General features: G+C 31.5%; 4 protein-coding genes across 8 annotated transcripts; 1 reads left to right on the top strand and 3 right to left on the bottom strand.

Moving 5' to 3' along the window:
- Positions 1-1,283: 1,283 nt before the first annotated feature.
- On the top strand, positions 1,284-6,489 carry LOC108728249 (uncharacterized). 2 transcript variants are annotated; one of them, XM_018456720.1, is made up of 6 exons: positions 1,284-1,509; positions 1,593-1,655; positions 1,944-1,973; positions 2,316-2,363; positions 2,549-2,681; positions 6,411-6,488. In XM_018456720.1, exons 1-5 carry the CDS (start codon positions 1,412-1,414, stop codon positions 2,640-2,642), a joined length of 333 nt encoding a protein of 110 aa, XP_018312222.1. In that variant the 5' UTR covers positions 1,284-1,411; the 3' UTR covers positions 2,643-2,681; positions 6,411-6,488. The 2 variants fall into 2 exon arrangements, with proteins under 2 accessions (XP_018312222.1, XP_018312223.1); XM_018456721.1 differs by lacking the exon at positions 2,549-2,681 and having other exon boundaries at positions 6,411-6,489.
- On the bottom strand, positions 3,715-17,222 carry DNAlig4 (DNA ligase 4). Of its 2 annotated transcripts, none has more exons than XM_018456718.1 (12): positions 17,128-17,222; positions 11,153-11,400; positions 10,215-10,372; positions 9,121-9,404; positions 8,692-9,009; positions 7,450-7,756; positions 7,133-7,262; positions 6,388-6,642; positions 5,954-6,142; positions 5,559-5,858; positions 5,191-5,454; positions 3,715-5,102 (listed from the first exon to the last, which is right to left on the bottom strand). In XM_018456718.1, the coding sequence occupies exons 2-12, from the start codon at positions 11,315-11,317 to the stop codon at positions 4,755-4,757; spliced, it is 2,718 nt and encodes a 905-aa protein (XP_018312220.1). In that variant the 5' UTR covers positions 11,318-11,400; positions 17,128-17,222; the 3' UTR covers positions 3,715-4,754. The 2 variants fall into 2 exon arrangements, with proteins under 2 accessions (XP_018312220.1, XP_018312221.1); XM_018456719.1 differs by having other exon boundaries at positions 11,153-11,321; positions 17,128-17,138.
- Positions 12,843-16,251, bottom strand: LOC108728247 (general transcription factor 3C polypeptide 3). Its single transcript, XM_018456717.1, has 4 exons — positions 15,824-16,251; positions 15,312-15,506; positions 13,350-15,223; positions 12,843-13,130 (listed from the first exon to the last, which is right to left on the bottom strand). Exons 1-4 carry the CDS (start codon positions 16,249-16,251, stop codon positions 12,850-12,852), a joined length of 2,778 nt encoding a protein of 925 aa, XP_018312219.1. The 3' UTR covers positions 12,843-12,849.
- A 611-nt stretch (positions 17,223-17,833) lies between the features above and the next one.
- LOC108728245 (THAP domain-containing protein 5) lies at positions 17,834-21,179 on the bottom strand. 3 transcript variants are annotated; one of them, XM_018456714.1, is made up of 4 exons: positions 20,943-21,179; positions 20,685-20,851; positions 20,138-20,523; positions 17,834-17,949 (listed from the first exon to the last, which is right to left on the bottom strand). In XM_018456714.1, exons 2-4 carry the CDS (start codon positions 20,838-20,840, stop codon positions 17,880-17,882), a joined length of 612 nt encoding a protein of 203 aa, XP_018312216.1. In that variant the 5' UTR covers positions 20,841-20,851; positions 20,943-21,179; the 3' UTR covers positions 17,834-17,879. The 3 variants fall into 3 exon arrangements, with proteins under 3 accessions (XP_018312216.1, XP_018312217.1, XP_018312218.1); XM_018456715.1 differs by having other exon boundaries at positions 20,685-20,829; positions 20,943-21,177; XM_018456716.1 differs by having other exon boundaries at positions 20,685-20,791; positions 20,943-21,177.
- Between the last annotated feature and the right edge of the window lie 260 nt (positions 21,180-21,439).

Below are 21,439 nucleotides of genomic sequence, written 5' to 3'. Positions count from 1 at the left end.
CAGCCAATGGGTGCATTCGGTGCTACAACCGCTCACTGAGCGCTCAGTGAACGCTTGTCACTGTTTGGTCTACATTTTTAGTTCTAACGGAATATGCCAATAAGATGTAAGCGCTCACTGAGCGCTCAATAAGCGATTGTAGTACTGAATGCACCCAATGACTCAATAATCCGCTAAAATAAAACTGGCCAAAAATGCTTCATGACGGAAAAATCTACATATTTCATAACGCCAATAAATCACTTTTGCAGTGCAGCAATTAAACTTATAACGCATACTTTAATGTTTTTATATTTATAAGTTTATGTCATTGATAGCATTCTTGGCACACAAGCTTTTTTCTTGCCTAACACTCAAGGGGTTAACTTCTAAAACATCAAACTTCAACGCTTATTAAGCGTTGAAGTTTGATATTTTAGACTAAACCGACTAAAACGCTCGGTTTATGAGGCCGACCGCCGCATTTTTTTTTTTGCCAAATTCTTTCATTTTGAGTGAAAACGCGTCGAATAAGTGTATTTTTATTAAGATTTTAGGTGGGATATATCCATGATAGTTTCACTAATCATTAAAATGCCATTTCACTTTTTAATCGTATACTAAAAGGTTGAAACTTATTGTATAAGTAAAATTGTAGTTGAAAACCACATATCTTGGTTTAAGATTATGATGTATAATAGTTCCTAGTGAAAAAATTTCGCTGAATTATTCCACGTTTTGGAAAATTTCAGCGAAATTGTTAAAAATTTGCTAAAATTTCACTGAAAGTGAATTTTTCAGCTAACATACTAAAAAATCGCTAAAATTAAGTTGAAATTTCTCTGAAATTTTGCTGAAAATGAATTTTTCAGCTAAAAATCGCTGAAATTAAACTGAAATTTTGTTGAAATATTCCAAAACATGGAATAATTTCAACGAAATTTTTCCACCAGGGATCCTTTAAGTTTAATAGAAATGTAAAACGCGGATGACCAGAGGGTCATAAAAAATGACGGGGGGGAGGGTTAAGATTGCGTTAATTGTATAAATTAATTTTATATATGAAGCTCTATCTGTTTCTCATTGTCGATTAAAACGTTTAAAAGATGAAGAGGCACAATGCCCATATATAACCTTTGTATCAAATTTATTTTTATATACATATACTGTTGATATATTATCAAAAGAATATGATGCTATTATATATAATAATATATGCAAATGCAGTATCATCAATTTTTGTAATTTTTGACACGCGTTGAAAGGCGAATTTATCATTTGTTTTATATATTTGTAATATATCACGTTTCGTGGATTTTAAATTGTGAGAAAGTAAAAGGAATAACAATATTATTTAAATATTGAGCGAATTATATTATTAAGCAAATTAAAGTGTTGACTCGGATCCCGAGCCGAGTGTATAATACTCGCAATGCCGAATTGCACGACCAATCTCACTTGGTATCTAGGAAAGTTTATTATCGGATTTACCGGAATATTATTTCTCTACATCAGTTTCTTGAAAGAAAAGTGAGCATCTTCAACGTATAGACCGAACCAAACAAAAATGATGAATAATGATATCAGAAGTAATCCTTTTCTTTATCCGACAGTAAGAAATGCTGCGTGTGCAACACTAGAATGAGAGAATTACTGCAGAAGGAGAAAAGTGAAAAGTGAGTTACGCTGGTCATACACGCGCGTCTTCCTAAAGCTTTTATTTCATCATATAATTTTTTTTCTTTCTTTCACACGGAATAATATCTAAAAAGTAATAATAAATGGAAGAAATATAAGCGCGTCGACAAGCATGTCTCTCGAGATTGTATATATATGATATGTATTTGATCATATAGAATTAGATGATAAAAGGATTACGCTTCGTATGACCGGCGATACCGTAATAATGAAATTATTAAAATTGACATAACACAAACAGTACTATAAATTTTCAATATTATTAGACGGCCAAGTAGATGCAAATGCATAAAGGGGTAAGTGGATATGATGTCTTAGCTAGAGACATTTGCTCGATTTAAAAAAGTGTTTTCATACTTCCTATGTGTCCATAATTTAACTAAAAATGAAACATGGATAATTAGAAGAGTAAAAGTCCTATTAAATATATCATTCGAACAAGTATATTTATTTTAAACACACGCACATATCTGCTTTTTTATAAAGATTTTCTCTTTCATACTACCTGTTTTTTAGTCTTTTTCTTTTGAAAATCTTACAAATTTTAATAGATACGAAAAAAGAAACGCATAAGATCAAATCGTATCGTTGTTAAAAAAAAAATAATGCTGTTATTTGTATCTTTTCACTCAATGCAGGATGCAAGATAAACGTTATTTATGTGGATGCAACAAGGCAATGCAATTGTAAGTTTTCTTCTATTAATTCGCATTTTGATTTGCAGATATTGTTTATAATATTTTAAGATAAAATATTCTTAATTTCATAAGTGTACATGTATAACATGTAAAATATTAATTAATTAATTAATTTACGTAATTATATATAAATTAATTTACGTGAATCGAATAAATTTTTTATAATTCTCTAGAACGTGGAACGACGATATGATTTCAAATGATTTTATCAAGCGTAAGAAGTCTTGTCCGAAAAGTCGCTGTTGCACCAGAAGAAATTCTTGTTAAGAAAGAGGAACGATAATGTGATAGCTCTTTGCTCAAGATGTACTATTTTTTAAAGATAAGATCTCTTATTTAGAATGGAGCTTTTTTCTTACTATTGGAATTATTTCCTTACAATTCACTCAATCGTCACTAATATATCAAACAATAAAGATATAATTCGTAAAGAGAATCGAAATATGAAAACAAAATATAAAAATTATTTAAAATTGACAAGGACGCGCGGCGCGCGCGGTTTACACATTTTCTGCAATTGACTGAATTAATTGTATAAGAGGGAAAACATGTCAATTACACGCGGACTCATTGAAATTACGTAAAAGATAATTATATTTTTTATTGACAATGTAAACTCTGTCTTGTCCCTTTCGAGTAAAAATTATTATTATAGTCGATTAAAGGAATTCCGCAGTATATATTTCAATTAGTAATCTATCAAGTTATGTGTCGATATTATGTGTCGACAATTTGTGGTGTTTAGATTGTCTGATCTGCATCAAACTATTATGCTCATTGTCATTACGTGATTGTGCTATTAGGTATGCATAGTAGACGGCAACAATACCTCTTACGAGCATCTCTATCTATGTATAATTGGCAACTAGCGAGTTAGCTATGAGAAATTCTATGAATAAGTTCGACATATTGTAGGAGAGTAACACGCCCAGTCGCACGCTCCGAAAATCCGAAACTCGATTAATACGTGTCCCATCTGTAGGTGAAGAGTCTATAAGTAGATCCTGCGCGGGCAGAACGTCAGTCATATTCGTATATTATTTATACTGACCTCGTAGACACGAGACACCTCGTTGCTAACGAGATGGCCGCTTGATCATGCGGTGTGTGCGTGTGTGCGCGCGTAATGATATATTTAATATATTTTCAATCGCACGAATTAAGATGTTTGTTAATATCGTCAAATGACGAAATATAAAATATTTATTTTTCCTCCTTCCTGTCCCTTTTTTTCTTTTCTTTCTTATATACAATTGATTAATTGGTTATCTTTATTGCTATGAGATTATTCGTTTTACATCATTCATTTTACATCAGCATCATATACAAAACATCCTTCTCTTTTTGTCCTATATTAATTTCTCTCTTATTCCAATCAAAAGTTATCTTTTATTCAGAAATGATTGATTATAAATAATGGATTTATAAAAAAAAAACCAGGAAGCTGAAGACAGTAAAGCGCTCGGTTGAAAATTACATGAAATATTAATAATGGAAATATAATCTTTATTTCGTTTATAATTTTTCGACGTATGTACCTCGAGTTTTTCTGCAATCTCTTGATGTTAATCTATATGTGAGATCTCTCTGAATGGCAGGCTTTGTAAGAGGTAACGTCGCAGCTGCGTCTCTTTCGTATTTTGCGCGCATTCCGATGAAATAAAACGAGATGGGCAAGGGTAGCGGCCCGAGAGCCGAGAAGAAATATTTCGAAATGAGAAGATGTTAAATGAGCGAACTGTCCGACTGTCACTCCGCCTAGTACCTAGTTTCTCATTGCTTCACGAAAATGTGAGTTAAAATGATCTCGTGAATATATATCGCAAGTTCTTCCGTCGAAAATACATATGTAACATTTCTCATAGTTATGAAAACTTTTAGTATATATTTGTTTTTACACATCTTAGCGCAATATATGTAAATATAGCTTTAATAGTTGCTTAGTAAACGAGAATGCATTGAAATGAATTAAAAATTGCAATTCATTTTAATTTATCCGAATTCGCGCTTTAGAAGCTGGATTGCTCGGAGCTGGATTGAAATGAATCGATATCTGAGGATATAAATTCATTTCTGTTCAGGAAAAAAATTTATAATTCTTTCTTTATAAATAGAACAGTACATTTTTATATTCATTTCGATCGAAACAGGAATATTCCTATTCGATACTGTACTCGGATATATAAATTCAGGGCTTATATTATATGTTTCGTCGTAACTTTTTTTATTGAAACAAAAATGCGTATTTTCATCATTTTGAACTATGATTATCATGTCATTATGTTGAAATCAGATGTATTTATGAATTCAAATGGATTCGAAAAATCAGAAGCGCGAATTCGGAAATGTCGAAATGAATTCATTTTTATTCATTTCAATTTATTCTCGTTTACTGGTTAGGTAATCTGTAATTTCACATATTCGGCCATTTCGGAAACATTCCTCGATCCATGTACATTTAACGATTTTTGTAGATATTTGCTCATAAGCTTTCATGTTTCTCATAATAACATTCTTCTCGTTATCTTCTACAAAGACATGCGTAACGGAACTATCGATATTGTCTTTAATTGTACCTGACATGAAACGGAATTTAAATTTAGCATTACACGATTGATTTTCAAAGAATCCAATTATATCTCTAAATAATGAATAAGGCGATGTACTCCCGAACAATTCTTTGTCCATTTCTTTTTCTTGTTCACTGGTAAACGGATTGCCCGTAAGCTAGATAATTTGTGAAATTATTGCGGTAAGATTATTGCGATAATACACATGTAACTATATTTATAGTAATAAATTTTTACTCAAGTACCTCAAAAATAATCGGTTTCGCAATCTTGCCGAATGAACGCTTTAAACTCTCCTCATCTGCATCAACAACAAAGCTATCGTAATATTCATCATAGTTTTCTCTAACTTGGTGTCTAGTAATGTTTCGACTGCACAATAGTTCCCATGGTAAAAAATCAATTAATGAGGTCCAGTCTGATCGATTGATGTTTGTATTGATGCGTTTAACCCAATCCAAAGTTACAACATCGTATTTTCCACTGTTTACTACTTCTTTCCCTCGTATCTGAAAAAGTAGTTTGCACTTTGTAATTTGTCCTTGAGTTCGATGATTATTAGATTTAAGCTTGAGTTGCGATAGCGCGCAGCACAAAAAAAAATATTTCTTACCGTTCTATTATTACCTACTATCACGCAAAAAGTCGTATTAATTGGATTCTGAACAATTTTTGCGCTATGTTGCTGCAGTATTTCTTCGATTTGCTCTTTTGATAATTCATCGGTACCATTAATTACGCAAATTTCTTTCCCATCTAATAGTCGCGTGAGTGGTACTACGCGCTTATCACACATGTTATGTTCAATCGATTTACTTCGACTCGCTATCTTTTGTAATTTAGAGACTGGTACTTGATCGATATCATGCAGAGTAGCTTCCTGCTTGGTTAACTTTTGAATTATTCCTCCATCCTATAATTGGATTATTGTAAATTGTAAGTGAGTCGCAAGGGCATGAACTCTACTTTCGTAATGTAATTTATCGTTCGTTAGTGGCATTCACATACTTTGGCCAACGATAGAAGTTCGAGAGTAGTACATGGACTGTACCAGGGCTTATCCATCCTTACATTCATAACTCTAGGAAATCGTAAACCGTATCCAATTGGATATTTATTACTACGTATCATCTCAGTCGCTCGTATCGTTAAAATTATAGAATGTTCTGGATGAATCCACATATCTGGCTGATTTCCCTATAAAGAATATAATACCTACAGATGTGCATGAAATGCGTATAAAACATTATCATAGTGCGTACAGAGTATTATACATGAATACTCTTGATGATCGAATAAACATATAAATTTGTTATGACGAGAGAGAAATATATAAATTTAAATCGAGATCTGTAGATATAAAAGTAATAAAAAAATCGAGAAAAAAAAATATATTTCCCTATAATATACATTTAAAATAATACATAATAATTAATGTTTACCTTGGGACCCATAATATTTTCAGGACGTTCCTTGATCCAATATGGCGCAAGTTTTGTTTGAAGATGACGTAACGTTTCATCTCCTATTCCAGTGCTTACAGATACGATGGAGAAAAATTGGGATGGATTTTCTCCTTTGTTCGCTGGTGCGGCAACACCCATCATAAAGCTTTTAATTATTCCTATATATTTGCCCTCTCCATAATAACCGCCAAGTATGATGAGGTCTATATCTTGTACTAAATTGTCAGAATACTATAAAAATATATATATTTTGATTTTGTTGCTTTTGGATTTTGTGCACATTATTGTTACGTATTGATTAAAGATAAAGTAATATCATTAAGTAATATCTTACGATACTAATACTATGCCTCTGTGGGCAGTGTTCACAGAGTCGAATCTTATATTTAAGTTAGGTACTGCAGTTTTAAGATATCATGAATTCTGTCAATCAGAGCCATATTAGCATCTTAAGACATTATTTCTTAAGACGATCTTAAAATAAGAACAAACTATGAATACCACCCTCTGATTGATTCACGACATCTTAAGACTGTACTTAAGACGGTTCTAAATATAAGTAACTTTGAGACCGTCCAATGTATCATAAATGTGTTATTTTTTCAATGTTTTATTTTTTAAATACGCACATTCTCTCTCTCTCTCTCTCTGCGATAAATTAAATTTTTAACAAAAACTATTTAAAATAATGATGTAAAATAATATTAAAAGAAAACTTTACCTCTGCTTTAATTTTATAACAACCGTTGCCATCTCGAATATTTGGTTTATATTTCATATTACATTTCTTTATAACAAGTCCTTCCTCGTTATTACGGAGGCATGTATTGAATTCCTTTAGCAATTCTTCCCTTATGGCAAAAGTCGCAATAATTAATCACTTATTGCTTTTGTACGCAATAATTATTACTTTTAAAAAAATAATTTCATATGAGAAAATAATTTTACATCTGATAGACACATTCAATTTCCAAACGATAATCTTATTATAACATTGGCGGCTTATCTTATTGTAACATTTTGTTCGTAATATTCTACCTGTTTGAAATTAAAGTAGATTGACATACAATTAGAGAACCTTCTTCTTCGGTGAATATATTGTTGAGAAGCTTTAATCTATCTTTATAAGGTGTATCAACGAGCAAGATGTCATTATGCAGAATCACATCAAACGCAACGAAACACGGCTGATGATGACTGCTCGCCGATAAATTTTTGACGTCGAGATTCATACCTTTTGTACTAAATATTTTTTTCTCTTTATGCCAAGCCATTAATTCTCCATCCAATATAAAAGAATGACAATTCGGATTCAAACACCGCGTAAATACCGCGGTTAAAAAACCTATCGGAAATATTATAATTTAATTATATTACAGTTTTCAAAATGAAATAAATGTATAAATGGTGTATGTACATACATACAGGCGACGCATACAGCCGATTTTTAATATCGAATACGATCTATCTATATTAATAACGATTCGCAAGCAAATTACGAGTAAGTTTCTACATTTTACAATAACAAATTTTTATAAAGTGGCTTAATAAATTAATATAAACAAGTAAATAAAAGTAGGAGCATGCAACCACATGCAAGATATTCGTAGCGAATGTCGTGTATTTAAAATTATTACGTTAACAACATAATTATAGTTATGTTCCGATAGCTGTGTCGAAAATTTTCTTTTTAGTTACAAGGTTGGTAGCGCTGTAACTAACATAGATGTGTTCCGTAAGAGATCAGTTGACGCTGTAGTTTGCATTTGCTTTATCGGCTTGTCCAGGAAAGAGGTTAATTTTTACTTTTATAATATATAGTTGATTATTTATTATTATACATATTTATTGAAATATGATATTTAAGCAATGTGAAGCGAATATTGGACTGATGAGAATAAATTTAATTAAATAAAGAAATCCTATATTTGGTCATGCAATATGTAGAATCAGAACGTTATAAATTTACAAAGAATTATGTATTTAATATTAAAATCTGCTTTGATCGAATATAGGATAAAGTAAATGCAAACTACGGTGTCAGCTGATCTCTTACGGAACACAGCTATGTTAGTTACAGCGCTACCAACCTTGTAATTAAAAAGAAAATTTTCGACACAGCTATTGGAACACAACCTATATTGTTAACGTAACAATGTATTTATATTGTTAACGTAATACTTTTAAATATATGACATTCGCTACGAACATCTTGCGTGTGGCTCCTCTTCTGTTTACCGTTTTTTCATTTTATTCAACTTGGAGTATTCGTTGTCATACCCGAAGATCCAGTTTCTCCGTATCCATACTTGTTTGTAATGTCGTATCCTCTACGTGTCAAGTATTTAAATTTTCCATTCTTCATGTGGAGTTGCGATCTCTCGCCGTCGTATTTAGTTTGAACATAGTACAAGTCATTATCCCGAAATAACTCACTGATATTTTCGATATTGCACCTCTCTAAGAGCATCGGCTTAAAATGTGAAAATATTTGTATGCCGCATTTTTTTAATTTGATCTTAGGATTATGTAACTGGTTACAAATCTCGCGCAGATCATTTGTCACAAGAGATTTATCATTCGCGTCGGGATGATAGACTTGAAAGAAATGGACTGCGATTAGTCTTCCAATGCGTCGTGTGAGACACATTATACATACTTGTATAATACAATATAAATTCTGTTATTAGGCAATTAAGTTATACGAACTGTGCAGTATTCTTTGCGTTCCTATACCAAGTCGTAAATCTTTAAGAATGATACGCGTCATCCACTTCATCTCAAATCCTGTAATTTGTCGAAAAAGTACTCGAAACGTTTCAACTTTTTGCTGCCTCGTTACATTCGTGTTTCTCTCGGAGATACTATCAAGGAACTCATTAATCCGCGCGATCGTGAATCCAGTACTGATTCGAGGTAATTTTTTATTCAATACGCAGTAAGCTCGATCAGCGAAATCATTTCCTATAAATTTACCCGACGAGGGTAAATCTCTAAAATAAGATTGTTGCACTTTTGAGAAAATTTCTTTAAGGAAACGTACGTGTTACCTAGTTAGCTGCTGTATATGTACATTTGTTGATGTAAAAATCTTGTATATGTATATATATATTTCTATACAAGATAAGATATATACATATATATCTATATATATATATATACACAGGGTGTTTGGAAAGTAATGAAAAATCTTTCGCATAAAGGCAGAATGGACTAAACTGAGAAGAAAAGTCCTCTATCATTTTACAATTTTCGCAATAGTTAACAAGATATTAATTACTAAAAATTATCGCAAATTGGTCTTCAATAATTTTTTACTCAAATATCAACTTTACAGAAAAACTGAAAAAGACAAAAATTGTTATTTTCTTCTCATAAAGCTCTAAGAATTTTTTCAGAATTTTTTATCAACTTTTTAGTACTGCATTTCCTTATTTTTACCAACATGAGAAAATACGGTTTTTAAAAACTCTAAAAACATTAAAAAATTCTGAAAAAATTTTCAGAATTTCATGAGAAGGAAAAATAAACAATTTTTGTCTCTTACAGTTTTTCTGTGAAGTTAATAGTATTTGAATAAAAATTTATTGAAGACCAATTTCTGACGATTTTTAGTAATTAATATCTTGTTAACTATTGCGAAAATTGTAAAATAGTAAAGGATTTTTCTTCTCAGTTTAGTCCATTCTGCCCCTATGCGAAAGATTTTTCATTACTTTCCAAACACCCTGTATATGTAGAAAAGTATGTCTTATCGATTATAGCATATAACGGTTACAATTGGGAGATTATATTATACTGACCGATAATTTGCTAACTTTTTATAACTGTCGCTATTTTTTGCGAAACCGTATACGTGAGCGTAAAGATTTGCCAACGAAACTTGCTTTAAATTATGCGGTCCACGCTGTCGTTCAAGGTCGGGTAGTATCAATCTTAAGATAGGATAGAGTGATACATCCTAAGACAAAATTAAATCGAATCATAATTAGAGCCGGGATATAATAGCAACGTCGTACTATTATTGTCATGAAATATGTTATTTTATGGAATAAATTTGCAGGATACTTTTATCCAAATCACTTTTTAGAGAATGTGTTGCAATTTTTTTGTTTAGAGTTGTATTGAGAGAAAAAAAGGAGAAAATATCTCACGATAATCCCTTTGTTAATGCTTATATAACACTAACGCTAATAAGGTTATTAACATCCTTAATGACAACTGCCATTGTGATCAATGGACGCGGCCCAATGATGACAAAATACACACCTCACGTCTCTCTCACTCTCTCCCCCCCTCTCTCCTTACAGCGTTATATCGTTAGATTCGAAGAGATTTTAACAATTCTTTTATTTTTTGAAAACGAAAACGTGTTTATTGGACAACTTTCGATAATTTTCTCAAAAGTTTCTCACAAATAAATTTAATCACTTTTACATCTACATCAAACTAGACGCAATATTTCTATTCAACACATACAATAATGTATAGAGTGTAGAGCGGGGCTATTTGGTCAGTTTCATTTCTTAAAGTAATATAAAATTTATGGCAAACATCTATTTGCAGTAACGTGCTTATATAACTTTAACGTGCTAACTACTTTATACAATCATGATTGCTTCTTGAGAGCACAAGTATGATACCTTTAAATGTTCAGTATATGCTGTTCAGAAATATAAACACCATCATGAGAAATGGACGAAAAAGTTCCGCTTTACTCTAATGTACTCTATGTACGTACCGATTCAGAATATTCTATTTTCAGTTTATCGCCAACATTTCGACACTTATCGATAAATGTTTGCAAAATTTGTTCTTTCTTTTTTACATCATGTGTCTTGGCAACGTCTTCCAATGTATCGCATAATTGTTTAAATTCAATTTTAGCCTCTAAAGCAATAGCCATTACTCTAAAGAAAATTTATATTTTTGCTATTTTAATATGGTATGCCTTAATATGGTAAGAGATCGAATGACTTAGTTCATCATCTTGAAAAAATAATATATTTTGTTATTATTTATTATATAATACATGTAGCGATAGCAAAGATGTATAAAAAACTATAAAGGGCAAATAAGAGTCAAATTCAATAATTATAGATGTCATCTTAATATGCCATTCAATACATGCAAGTCGCTGTACATATATTAATACATAAAATATGTCATTGTGTCCGTAACACATTGCATACATCGTTGTGCCTCTGCTTATAATACATTACATATTTATTTATAGTTATTTAAATTTAAGAGTCCTAGATTTTTTAAAATGTATAAAAAAGTGAGACTGTTTCAGAAACAAGAGTTCCGGTTGCACTTGTCGAAAGAAAAGATTGTAGCACGCACGCGCGCACGCACATCTATATACATACACAGGGTGGGGCATTTTAATCGCTCCAGGCGAATATCTCAGAAACTAAAAGAGATACAAGAAAAAGTTTTATATGAAAGTTGTAGGTTTTCTTAGGGGAAAGAAGGTGGAAATAATGGATTCTGGATAGGGAGAACTATCAAGGTCATGTCAGGGTCAACATAAATTTTTTAAATGGAACCCCTAATTTTTTATTGCATATTCTTGTAACACACTTCGAGAGTTTTCCAATTTTTTCATGAAGCACTTTTCGAGTTATAAGGTTTGCATGTTACAGTACCACTCGCATTAGCATTACTCAAGGTATCCGACCGATGGCTAAAACATCTTGAATGTTGTTCAGGATCATGTCCTGGTTAACATTTGTCAAGATCAAGGCCATTGGAGATTGTACTTCTTATTTTCAATTTTACGTAGAAATGAATTTTTAGTGCAAAACTGAAAATTAGAGGAAGTCTTCAATGACCTTGATCTTGACAAATGTTATCCAGGTCGTGATCTTGAACAATATTCAAAAGGTTTTAGCCGTCGATCGGACACTTTGGGTAATGTTATTGCCGGCGAAACTATACATTTAAGACTTATAACTTGAAAAGTACTTCATGAAAAAATATTTTATTATAGCGTTTTGGAAAGCTCTCGAACTGCAACAGACAAAAATCATTTATTTTCTTCTCATAAAACTATAAGAATTTTTTCAAAATTTTTTATTAACTTTTTAGTATTGCATTTTCTTATATTTACCAACATGAGAAAATCGGTATTAAAAAATTTTGAAAAAATTCGGATAACTTTATGAAAAGAAAATAAACAATTTTTATCTCTACCAGTTTTTCTGTAAAGTTGATAGTATTTGAGTAAAAAATTATTGAAAACCAATATTCAGCGATTTTTAGTAATTAATATTTTGTTAACTATTGCGAAAATCGCAAAATGGTAGAGGACTTTTCGACTCAGTTTTTTTATTAGGAATAGTGTACGTTATTTCAGATACTATATGATTAGTGTACGTTATTTCAGATACATCCTGTATAAGCAGAAATTCCATAAAATATCACAGTTTTAATTTATACCGTGATATAATTTTCAAGATACATTCTAGCAAGAAGATGATTTTCGGATTGTAGATAGATGAGATGCAAATTGAACGCTGCTTCCTTTCTTAGATCCAAAAGATTCGCATGCTGTTTAACTAAATCTCCTGGATTTTCTTTCAGGACCAACTTATAGAAATGAATCGCAGATGGTAATAAACCGATTTGATGAAATGCCCGTGCCATGTTATAATAAGTTTCTTGTTGACCTTCTTCACCACGTAATTGCATGTATTTTTTGAAGAAGGCTAGTGCTATGTACAAAGATAAAAATGAAGATTAAAAGATTTAAAAAAGATATATGTGTTACAGTATATATAATATAATATAATATATATATATATAATTATTACATGTATATATTATACTATTATTTAAATGTAAACTGAATTATGACACATGCACGCGCGAGATTTAAAATCAATTCTTATCTTATTGAACTATATATATATATATATATATAGAATACATACCTTGAATTACTAGCTGATTCTTCTTAGCTGACATCTTTTGACATGCCATATGTAATTGCGTCACGCCTATTAACAATGCTAACAATGCACTAGGTGCTACTTTAAAAAGAGACATATAACCGTTTAGAGCATATTTGTAAGTTCCCGAAACAAGACAGTTGTTTGCATGCATAATATGTAAATATGAAAATACGTCTCTTCCAAGTAATCGCATTATAAATCTGTTGTGTCTCAAATCTTCTGCTCTTTGAATAATTATATTTAACAAGTTCCATGAATTGGACCTTTGACAGACACGTACGAATTCTCGGACAATATTGTAACCGTAGAACGAATCCTTATTATGTATGCAAGAAACCAAACACAAAAAGATAATATGAGAGTCTCTATTTTTAAATCTTTTTGATGTCAGAGCAGTGAAACATAATCTTTGAAGGAAACCATACTTGTTTAATTTATACGCTAGTTTACACATTTGTAGGAAAAGTAGAAATTCATTTTTTTCGCTTGGTCTTGCGTTAGTGGTGAACGTTGGCGCATTTTCATCTTCCAACTTTTCTCCGCATGATAAACGACGAAGTTGTAGGCTCTCAAGCCGTTGCCGAACACCCGTTGCGCGTGCCAATGCATTTAATTCAACTTTTCTTCTTATATTAACACAATGTCGTGAGAAAAGTAACATTCCCGAGGAAAAGTATTCCTCGTATCTTTCAATTTTAAAAAGTAGCAGCGTTCTTTGATACAGAACGTCAGAGTCTAATGTATCGGATTCGGGATCTTGGTAGAGAACTTGTATCGCCTTATCATAACGTTCCGACTTTTTATAAAGTTTAGCTAAAGCTAATCTTGCGCCCAAATGCTGTGGTGACAACTTTCGAACAGCTTCGTAAGATTCTATAGCTTTATTCACATCATTACAACCAACCCAACATTCCGCATGTCTCAGCCAAACTGCAGCCAAACTAAAATTCGAGCTTTTAACTAACGGATCCAACAAAATCATGGCGCGATGAAATTCTTTCTTGCCCATCAGTGCTTCTGCTACATCTAAAAAGAGATCTCCAGAAATCTCTGGATTTTCGCGCATGTAAAAGTTTGGTAATAATTTTCCAGCTATCGAAATGTAATCCAATTCGATGAGAATTATGAGAAATTTTGCCTTTAAGTCAACAACCACATTATCTGGTACATCGCAAGACTCTATTTCGTCACTTTTTTGGCTTCTCGATGTCGGAGACGTAGCTTTCCCTTTTGCATTACTGCACTCTTCTTCCTTGTCGGATTTTGTATCATTAACTGCTGTTCTTTCTTCTTTCTCCTCATTCTTCTTATATCGTATCTGAATATTTGTATACTTTACCAATATATCTAAACATCTCTGAAATTGCTTTAGTGCTATTAATAATTCAGTCATGATATTAACTTCTTCTAATGTAATGAGATCAGGACATTTGGCAAAGATAGTCTCCACTGCTTCTAATGCTTGTTCATTGTTATCTTCCTGCATATAACGTTTGGCTAACATCTTTGCATATTTCATTATATATTCACCATCCTCGGCTTCCAATTGATGAATCAGCTTTGTATACCCCCGCAAGTATGCTTTTTTATCTCCATTTTGTTCTTGAAGCTGTGCTCGTGTTTCGTATAAACTTATGTCCTTTGGACTGGCTTGAATCGCTTTAGAGTAACATGTTATCGCTTGCTTTATATCGCCGCTTTCCAATGACAGGTTAGCCAATCTTACCCACTGATCAGCATCTTTAGGACTAAGATGCGCAGCAATTAAAGCAAATTGCAACGACTTTTCTGGTTGATCATTTTCATATATCATAGCTAACGTCTGAAACGGTTCTGGAGCGCTTGGTACTTGTCTAAGAAATAATTAGTAAGTGTTAAGGAGATTGTTACGTAAAAATTTTAATCAAACGTATGTCAATGTGATACATTAAGACAACTTGCCTAATGATCTCCATGCATATTTTAGCTGCTAAATCTACCTCTCCCTTTGCGAATCTTAAATTTGCCTCTCCCATAAGTCCTTGCAAAACTGGTGGTAAAACGCGCCTTTTCTTTTTTTGACGCACATTAATTGTTTTGTGCTGCTTTTGTTCCACAATCTTTTGTACAGTAACATGATCAAATCCAATTGTTGCTCTAAAAATAGCATCACAAATGTGAATTTCATGATTGTCAAAATAATTAAATAATATATACACTGCCATCGAAAAGTTTCCGGACATGGAACTTAAAATTGCATAATATTCAGGTCACTGTAACTCGGTAAAAAATCATTGCAGACAAAAAAATAAAAAGCATGTTAAAGTATAAGTTTCAAGCTTTAAAATGCTGTTTTATTTTTTTGTCTGTGATGATTTTTTACCGAGTTACAGTGACCTGAATATTATGCAATTTTAAGTTCCATATCCGGAAACTTTTCGATGGCAGTGTGTATATATATATATAACCCATACCTGGAGATATCATTTTCTATCATCTCTAAATCTGTATCTTGATCCATTCTGGACGAATACTCACTGAACGTTAATTCGCCATTTAAAAACTGCTTTGTTAGCTGATCTTCCTCGTCGGTAGTTAACAACATATCTTGATCTTCTATGTCCATGTTATCCTTGTTGAAATTACATGACAGAGAGAATGTAGAATTTGGAATAACATCTGTTACGTCTCTTATCTGTAATGCCTTTGCTTCGACAAATTCATTCAAATCCATATCCATTGAATTAATAGCACTTTCATCCAATTCTTCTATTATCACTGGTGCTACATTACTATTCCTACTAACAGCCAGGCTGTCATCGGCAGTTGATTTTTCAAGTTGTACTTCCATTGCAACCATATCCATGCTGATTTTGTTTTCTTTATTTGCGTTACATTCCATGATTGTTTCACTATGTATACACTTCTTCAATTTTATATTTACATTACATAAGATATTTCTAATAATTTATAAGTAAACTTTGAAACTTTCATTAACAGTACTACAACCATGTAGTATTGTTATCGTAAAATTAACTTTGCTATCGCTACATATGTATGGTATACCAGAAAATTCATTGGTAAATGTTAAGAAGACCCCGGTCCACTCAGATTTTAAAAATACATTCATTCGACGCGTTTTTCCACGAAATAAACAAATCTGGCAGAAAAAAGTGTCGACTTGTCCCACGAACCGAGATATTAAGCGTTAAAGTTGACGACTTGAAGTTAGAAAATCTGTCACAGCTACTGTGAAATTGTAAACCATGGCTGCTTTCCTTTTAGGAGACAGTCGACACAAGTCGACACAAGTGTCATTCTATCTTTGTCACTCTCTGAATGTCAAGAAGGAAAGAACGATGCTTATGTCGATTTATATCATCAAATGGAAAGCAGTGTATGTAGACAATGGGGTATGTGGACAGCAGCACTTGGGTTTGGGGCGGCGGCGTAGCTGTCCCGTGCGCGTGCGAACCTGAGCTCTAACTGTCCACACACCCCACTGTTCACATGGGTTAGAACTCATAATTTGTTTGAAGCAATGAATTTGTATTTTAGAACAGATTTCCTAACCTGCATAATCGTCAACTTTAACTTAAAATATCTCGGTTCGCGGGGCAGAGCGACATTTTTTTCTTGTAGATTCTTCATTTTCATAAGAAAATACACACATCGATTGAGTATATTTTTATCAAAATTTGAGTGGACCGGGGTCTTCTTAACATTTACCAAATTCATAAACGATCGAACGATAAAACAAGTATAAATATATATTTACCTGCTGTAGAATTTCTTTGTACGAGATATACGAAAGAAAAATAGAAAAATTATACGTAATCACGCACAAATATTGCTCAATTGCTAATCAAGCTCAACGGCTCAATCTGTTTTTAACTAGACTCTAGTTAATATTTTAGTTACTAGAGATACTATAACAAGAGATTCGACAACGAGCCGTTATGGAGTAAAACCGGATATCGGATATGACGTTTTTGATGGCGGTTTATTTTGATTGTTGAATAAATGCAAGAATACGATATATATAATTTCATTTGAAGTTATTGATGTTTTTCATTTAGGAATGTGAATAATGAATATTAAAACACAATATATTTAAAAAAGGCTTACTAACTATTTCATCAGTTTTCCCATATAAGGTTAGGTAATATGAATTGAGATTATTAAGGAATTATATATTATTATATGTTATATACACATGTTATGTTTTATATATCTAAATATATACATTATGTATTATTATAAATATAATTTAAGTATTGTATTTAGACTCGTAGAAAAATATAAGCAAATTATATAAAATAATACGTTGCAATATTCATAAAAAATATGTGAACAATTTGTTTTTTCTCATTAATTTTTTAATATAATTTTTATGTTAAAACAATTGTTTATTATTTATTTCTTGTCGTTTATATTTACTTTTGTGCAATTTTGTATAATTTGATTGAAAAAAATGTGTTGATCTGATTGCCCGAGGCCAAAATTTGTCATTTTAATTATAGTTGTGTCTCATATCCTATGTGTAAGGATGAAATTCAATTTCTTTAATAGTTGGATGTATATCAGACGATGGTATGATCTAAAATAAAGATTCATTAGAGACATAAATCTAAATATTATAGATTTATCAGAAATATTTATCAGAGAAAGTACGCAAGCAATGAAAGTGAAAGTAGCATACGAATAACAGGAAATAAGAATAAAAAAGAGGAATGTTAAACTTTTTTTTTATAAGGAAATTAATTAATTTTATTTTATATATGTGTATGCATTACTATACTTTTGCTTGCACGTATTGCATTTTTATTACATGGAGTTATCGCGCGCGAACAATTTTTCAATTTAAATGCTATAAACCTTTTAATAATTTTTTCTTTCAAATTATGGCAGGCAGGTAGAGAAAAAGTACTTTGGTTATATAATTTTATAAAGATTTTATAAAGAATTGTTTCAGATTTACATGTTTTTGTACTCGAATACGAGGATAAAAAGTCTTAAATATTTTTGCCATTTGAAGAAAAAAGTTAAACGTGACAGGATTTACAAAAAATAAAGCATTTACGTTTTTACATCTGAGACGTGTTAAGGCACTGTAATAATAATTATTTGACTGTATTGATCCTGTTGCATTTATACAAGTATTGCATACAATTTGATTTTTCATAATATTGGCCATTAAATATCCGGCAACATAATAAATTTTTTTTAATTCTAATTTACTGAAAACAATTTTTTCTGGCATTCTATTAAATACTTGTACTTGTTCAAATTTGCTTAAAGACTTGCTGTTTTCGATTAAAATATCTAAAAATTCTGAAAAAAATTCTCTATCATCAGTTTCGTAATTACTATTGGATATACTCTTCATGAACTGAGAAATACTTATCAATTTTAAATTGTTTTTAAATTGAAATGCATTCGGAATTACGTTTTTTAATCTTATTACAGAAAATAAGTTCTCGATGCAGTCTTGCGAAAGACGCGAAGGTAAAAAAGTAATTAAAACCTCTGTCACGCAATAAAAGTTAATTGAAGGATGGTGGTTGTAGATATTATATCACAGCTGTTTGAAAAGGCTTCCAATTTCCATTCTTTTCTACTTTTAAGCCTTTGAAAAGTTTAATTACTTCATTTAGAAAAGCAATTGTTTCTTCAAATTTTTCCATGCAACTCAATCCTAAAGCTAAATACAAATTTCTTCCGCTCATTGTTCGAAACCATCGAGCAATAAATTTTAAAAACCAAGCAGTCGTTATCATGGCATCGTTTGAGTTTGCTAACAATTCAAGAGCTGTCCCTACTTGATCGCTGAATACTGTTGTAGCAGTATTAACTTTCATTTTTTGAAAATGATTTTTTCCAGATAAATATTCAGATCGCAACTTAGGAGCTAACTTTATATCACAGTTTTCGTCAGCAATAAGAACAGCGTTTAAATGACTACAATTAGCTACGTTTGTAGGTAATGCATACTTATTAACAAAATAATATGGAATGGTTATTGTTTCATTATTTATAAAGCCAGTTTTAATATTTTTTAAAGCATGAGGTACGTCCGAATAAAAGTACAAAAGCCTATCATTAGAGCAAGGATGCTTACAACTATTTTGAATTATAACATTTGAAACTTGTATTCCAAACGCTCTCCACATTGCTTGATTGCTTGGTCCCATATCCGAAATGACATTATGAACAATTAAACCAATTTCCTCAGCTTTTTTTATAATCGCTTCAACTATAGGTTTTAATTTTTCACCGTTGACTTTATTACCAATAAAATAATATGCAACCACTTGTTTCCATCTCGAAGCAATTTCGGTTAATATAAAAACGAGGCTATGGGTAGCAATAATACTTGTATCATGATCTGGCAATGTAATGTTGCCAATGATCGTGTTTGTTGATACATCATAAAAAGTACCAGCGAAAATACTCATCTCATCGAGCACTAATGTGCAATCTTTATCAATTTTTTTCTCGAACCCAGAAATTTTAATTTTCATAAATTCAAAAACTTCGTTAATTATCCCACATTCGAATTTAAGATTTTCTAACTTCCTACTCAAGGTGCAAAGAGAAGGAAGAGGGAAATTTGCTTTTAACAATTCCTCGTAACCCACAGTACCACATGCAAATTTTAATCTGTAAGCTTTAATCAACGTACTATTGCACCATTTTGGTATTTTTTTGTACTTTGCAGACAACAAGCATAATTGATCTTCATTGAAAATCTTATTTATATTTGAACTTATTTTATTGTAACGTACTTCAGCTTGAAGCCTCTTGATTTTTTTTTCGCCTGTTGTAATTTTTTCTTCATTTGCAGTCTTAAGCGTTCACTTTTTTTCCAAAGCATTTCCAATTTCTCCAAACGTTGTAAAACACATGGATCTGAAGTTTCTGTTCTATTAGACAGAATGCCTAATACATCATTTTTTTCTTCTTCGGTGATATCTTCTTCATTGATTTCCATTTCTTCTTCCATTTCATTTGCAGCATTTTCAAACATATCAGTCTCTGCAGCTTCGGTCATTGTGTTCTGCCTTGTTATAGATGTTGGCAAATTCTCACCGAATATTGTTGGAACTGCATCAGATTTTAATCTGTGTGAGCCATCTTTTCTCGTCATCCACATATGAGGGACAAAATGGACCTGCACAGAAAATATAATTTTCATAACTTTTTGAATGTGCAATTATATTTTTCTCATTCTCGATTTAGTATATTTAAACGGTTTTGAATATTTTTTTCTAAGTATTATAATATTTTTACAAAACTTTCAGCAAAAATTAAAAGCTTTTAATTATAATTTACATCACATAATCTTGCATCTGGAGTTGGAATCCATTCTGTACGATTCATATTCTGGATCCATATTCTTTTTCTTTCCAAATCTTTTGGAAATTGACACATCTGATATCCTTTTATATTTGTATTAGTACAATAACCGGCACAGCAACTATTAGGCATTTTTTATTCACCTATTTTATTTGAAAAAAAATTATTTTTGAGGCTACATTGGAAATACGGCACATTATATAAATCACATAGCCTGAAATAAAATATATATACCTTATAATTTGCACAAGTGTTGACACTTTTATATATTTTTACTTTATAATCGATCAACCGAGGCTATTTTCTTTTTTTTTTCGTTGTATGCTTAATGTGCTTTCAATCAGTTTAGTCCAATGTTGATTATTTAGGCACGCTGTTTTCTTTCGACAGGTGACAGGTTAGGTCGGCTATATATATCTTTCTCTCTCACACTTCCGGTTATACCCCAAGGGAGCCAATCAGAAATCGTTAACACATTGTCGAATCTCTGTTATAGTATCTCTATGCTTAATTAAGTCTTACTAGTATGTTGCCAGATGGTCACAGCCAAAACTCCCCACAAGCAACGCCATTTCCCTCTAGATAAACAAAAACTTCAAGTGAGGTTTCAGGTCCAATGAATACTGTCGGCACTAAAAAAAAAGGGAAAAAAATTAATTTTAAATTGAACGTAATGTATTACAACATTTATTACAACTATTATATCTTATATCTTATACTGTAAGGGTCAC

Source organism: Mycetomoellerius zeteki, unplaced genomic scaffold, assembly GCF_001594055.1.
Source record: "Mycetomoellerius zeteki isolate Tzet28-1 unplaced genomic scaffold, Tzet1.0 scaffold593, whole genome shotgun sequence".
Classification (NCBI taxonomy): domain Eukaryota; kingdom Metazoa; phylum Arthropoda; class Insecta; order Hymenoptera; family Formicidae; genus Mycetomoellerius; species Mycetomoellerius zeteki.
The sequence above is the reverse complement of the archived record's forward strand: the minus strand, read 5'-3'. Positions and strand labels throughout refer to the sequence as shown.

Coding starts and splice junctions, on each gene's coding strand:
- LOC108728249 (XM_018456720.1), top strand. CDS start 1,412: ATGCCGAATTGCACGACCAATCTCACTTGGTATCTAGGAAAGTTTATT. Junction 1,656..1,943: donor CAGAAGGAGAAAAGTGAAAA/GTGAGTTACGCT, acceptor CAATATTATTAG/ACGGCCAAGTAGATGCAAAT. Junction 2,364..2,548: donor TGCAACAAGGCAATGCAATT/GTAAGTTTTCTT, acceptor ATAATTCTCTAG/AACGTGGAACGACGATATGA.
- DNAlig4 (XM_018456718.1), bottom strand. CDS start 11,317: ATGGCTATTGCTTTAGAGGCTAAAATTGAATTTAAACAATTATGCGAT. Junction 6,643..7,132: donor GTTATAAAATTAAAGCAGAG/GTAAAGTTTTCT, acceptor ATATTTTTATAG/TATTCTGACAATTTAGTACA. Junction 5,455..5,558: donor TAGTAGGTAATAATAGAACG/GTAAGAAATATT, acceptor CTACTTTTTCAG/ATACGAGGGAAAGAAGTAGT.
- LOC108728247 (XM_018456717.1), bottom strand. CDS start 16,251: ATGGAATGTAACGCAAATAAAGAAAACAAAATCAGCATGGATATGGTT. Junction 15,507..15,823: donor ATAGAAAATGATATCTCCAG/GTATGGGTTATA, acceptor TGCTATTTTTAG/AGCAACAATTGGATTTGATC. Junction 13,131..13,349: donor GAATCAGCTAGTAATTCAAG/GTATGTATTCTA, acceptor CTTTGTACATAG/CACTAGCCTTCTTCAAAAAA.
- LOC108728245 (XM_018456714.1), bottom strand. CDS start 20,840: ATGCCTAATAGTTGCTGTGCCGGTTATTGTACTAATACAAATATAAAA. Junction 20,524..20,684: donor CAGATGCAAGATTATGTGAT/GTAAATTATAAT, acceptor TTTTCTGTGCAG/GTCCATTTTGTCCCTCATAT. Junction 17,950..20,137: donor TCAAGAGGCTTCAAGCTGAA/GTACGTTACAAT, acceptor TCTTTATTTTAG/ATCATACCATCGTCTGATAT.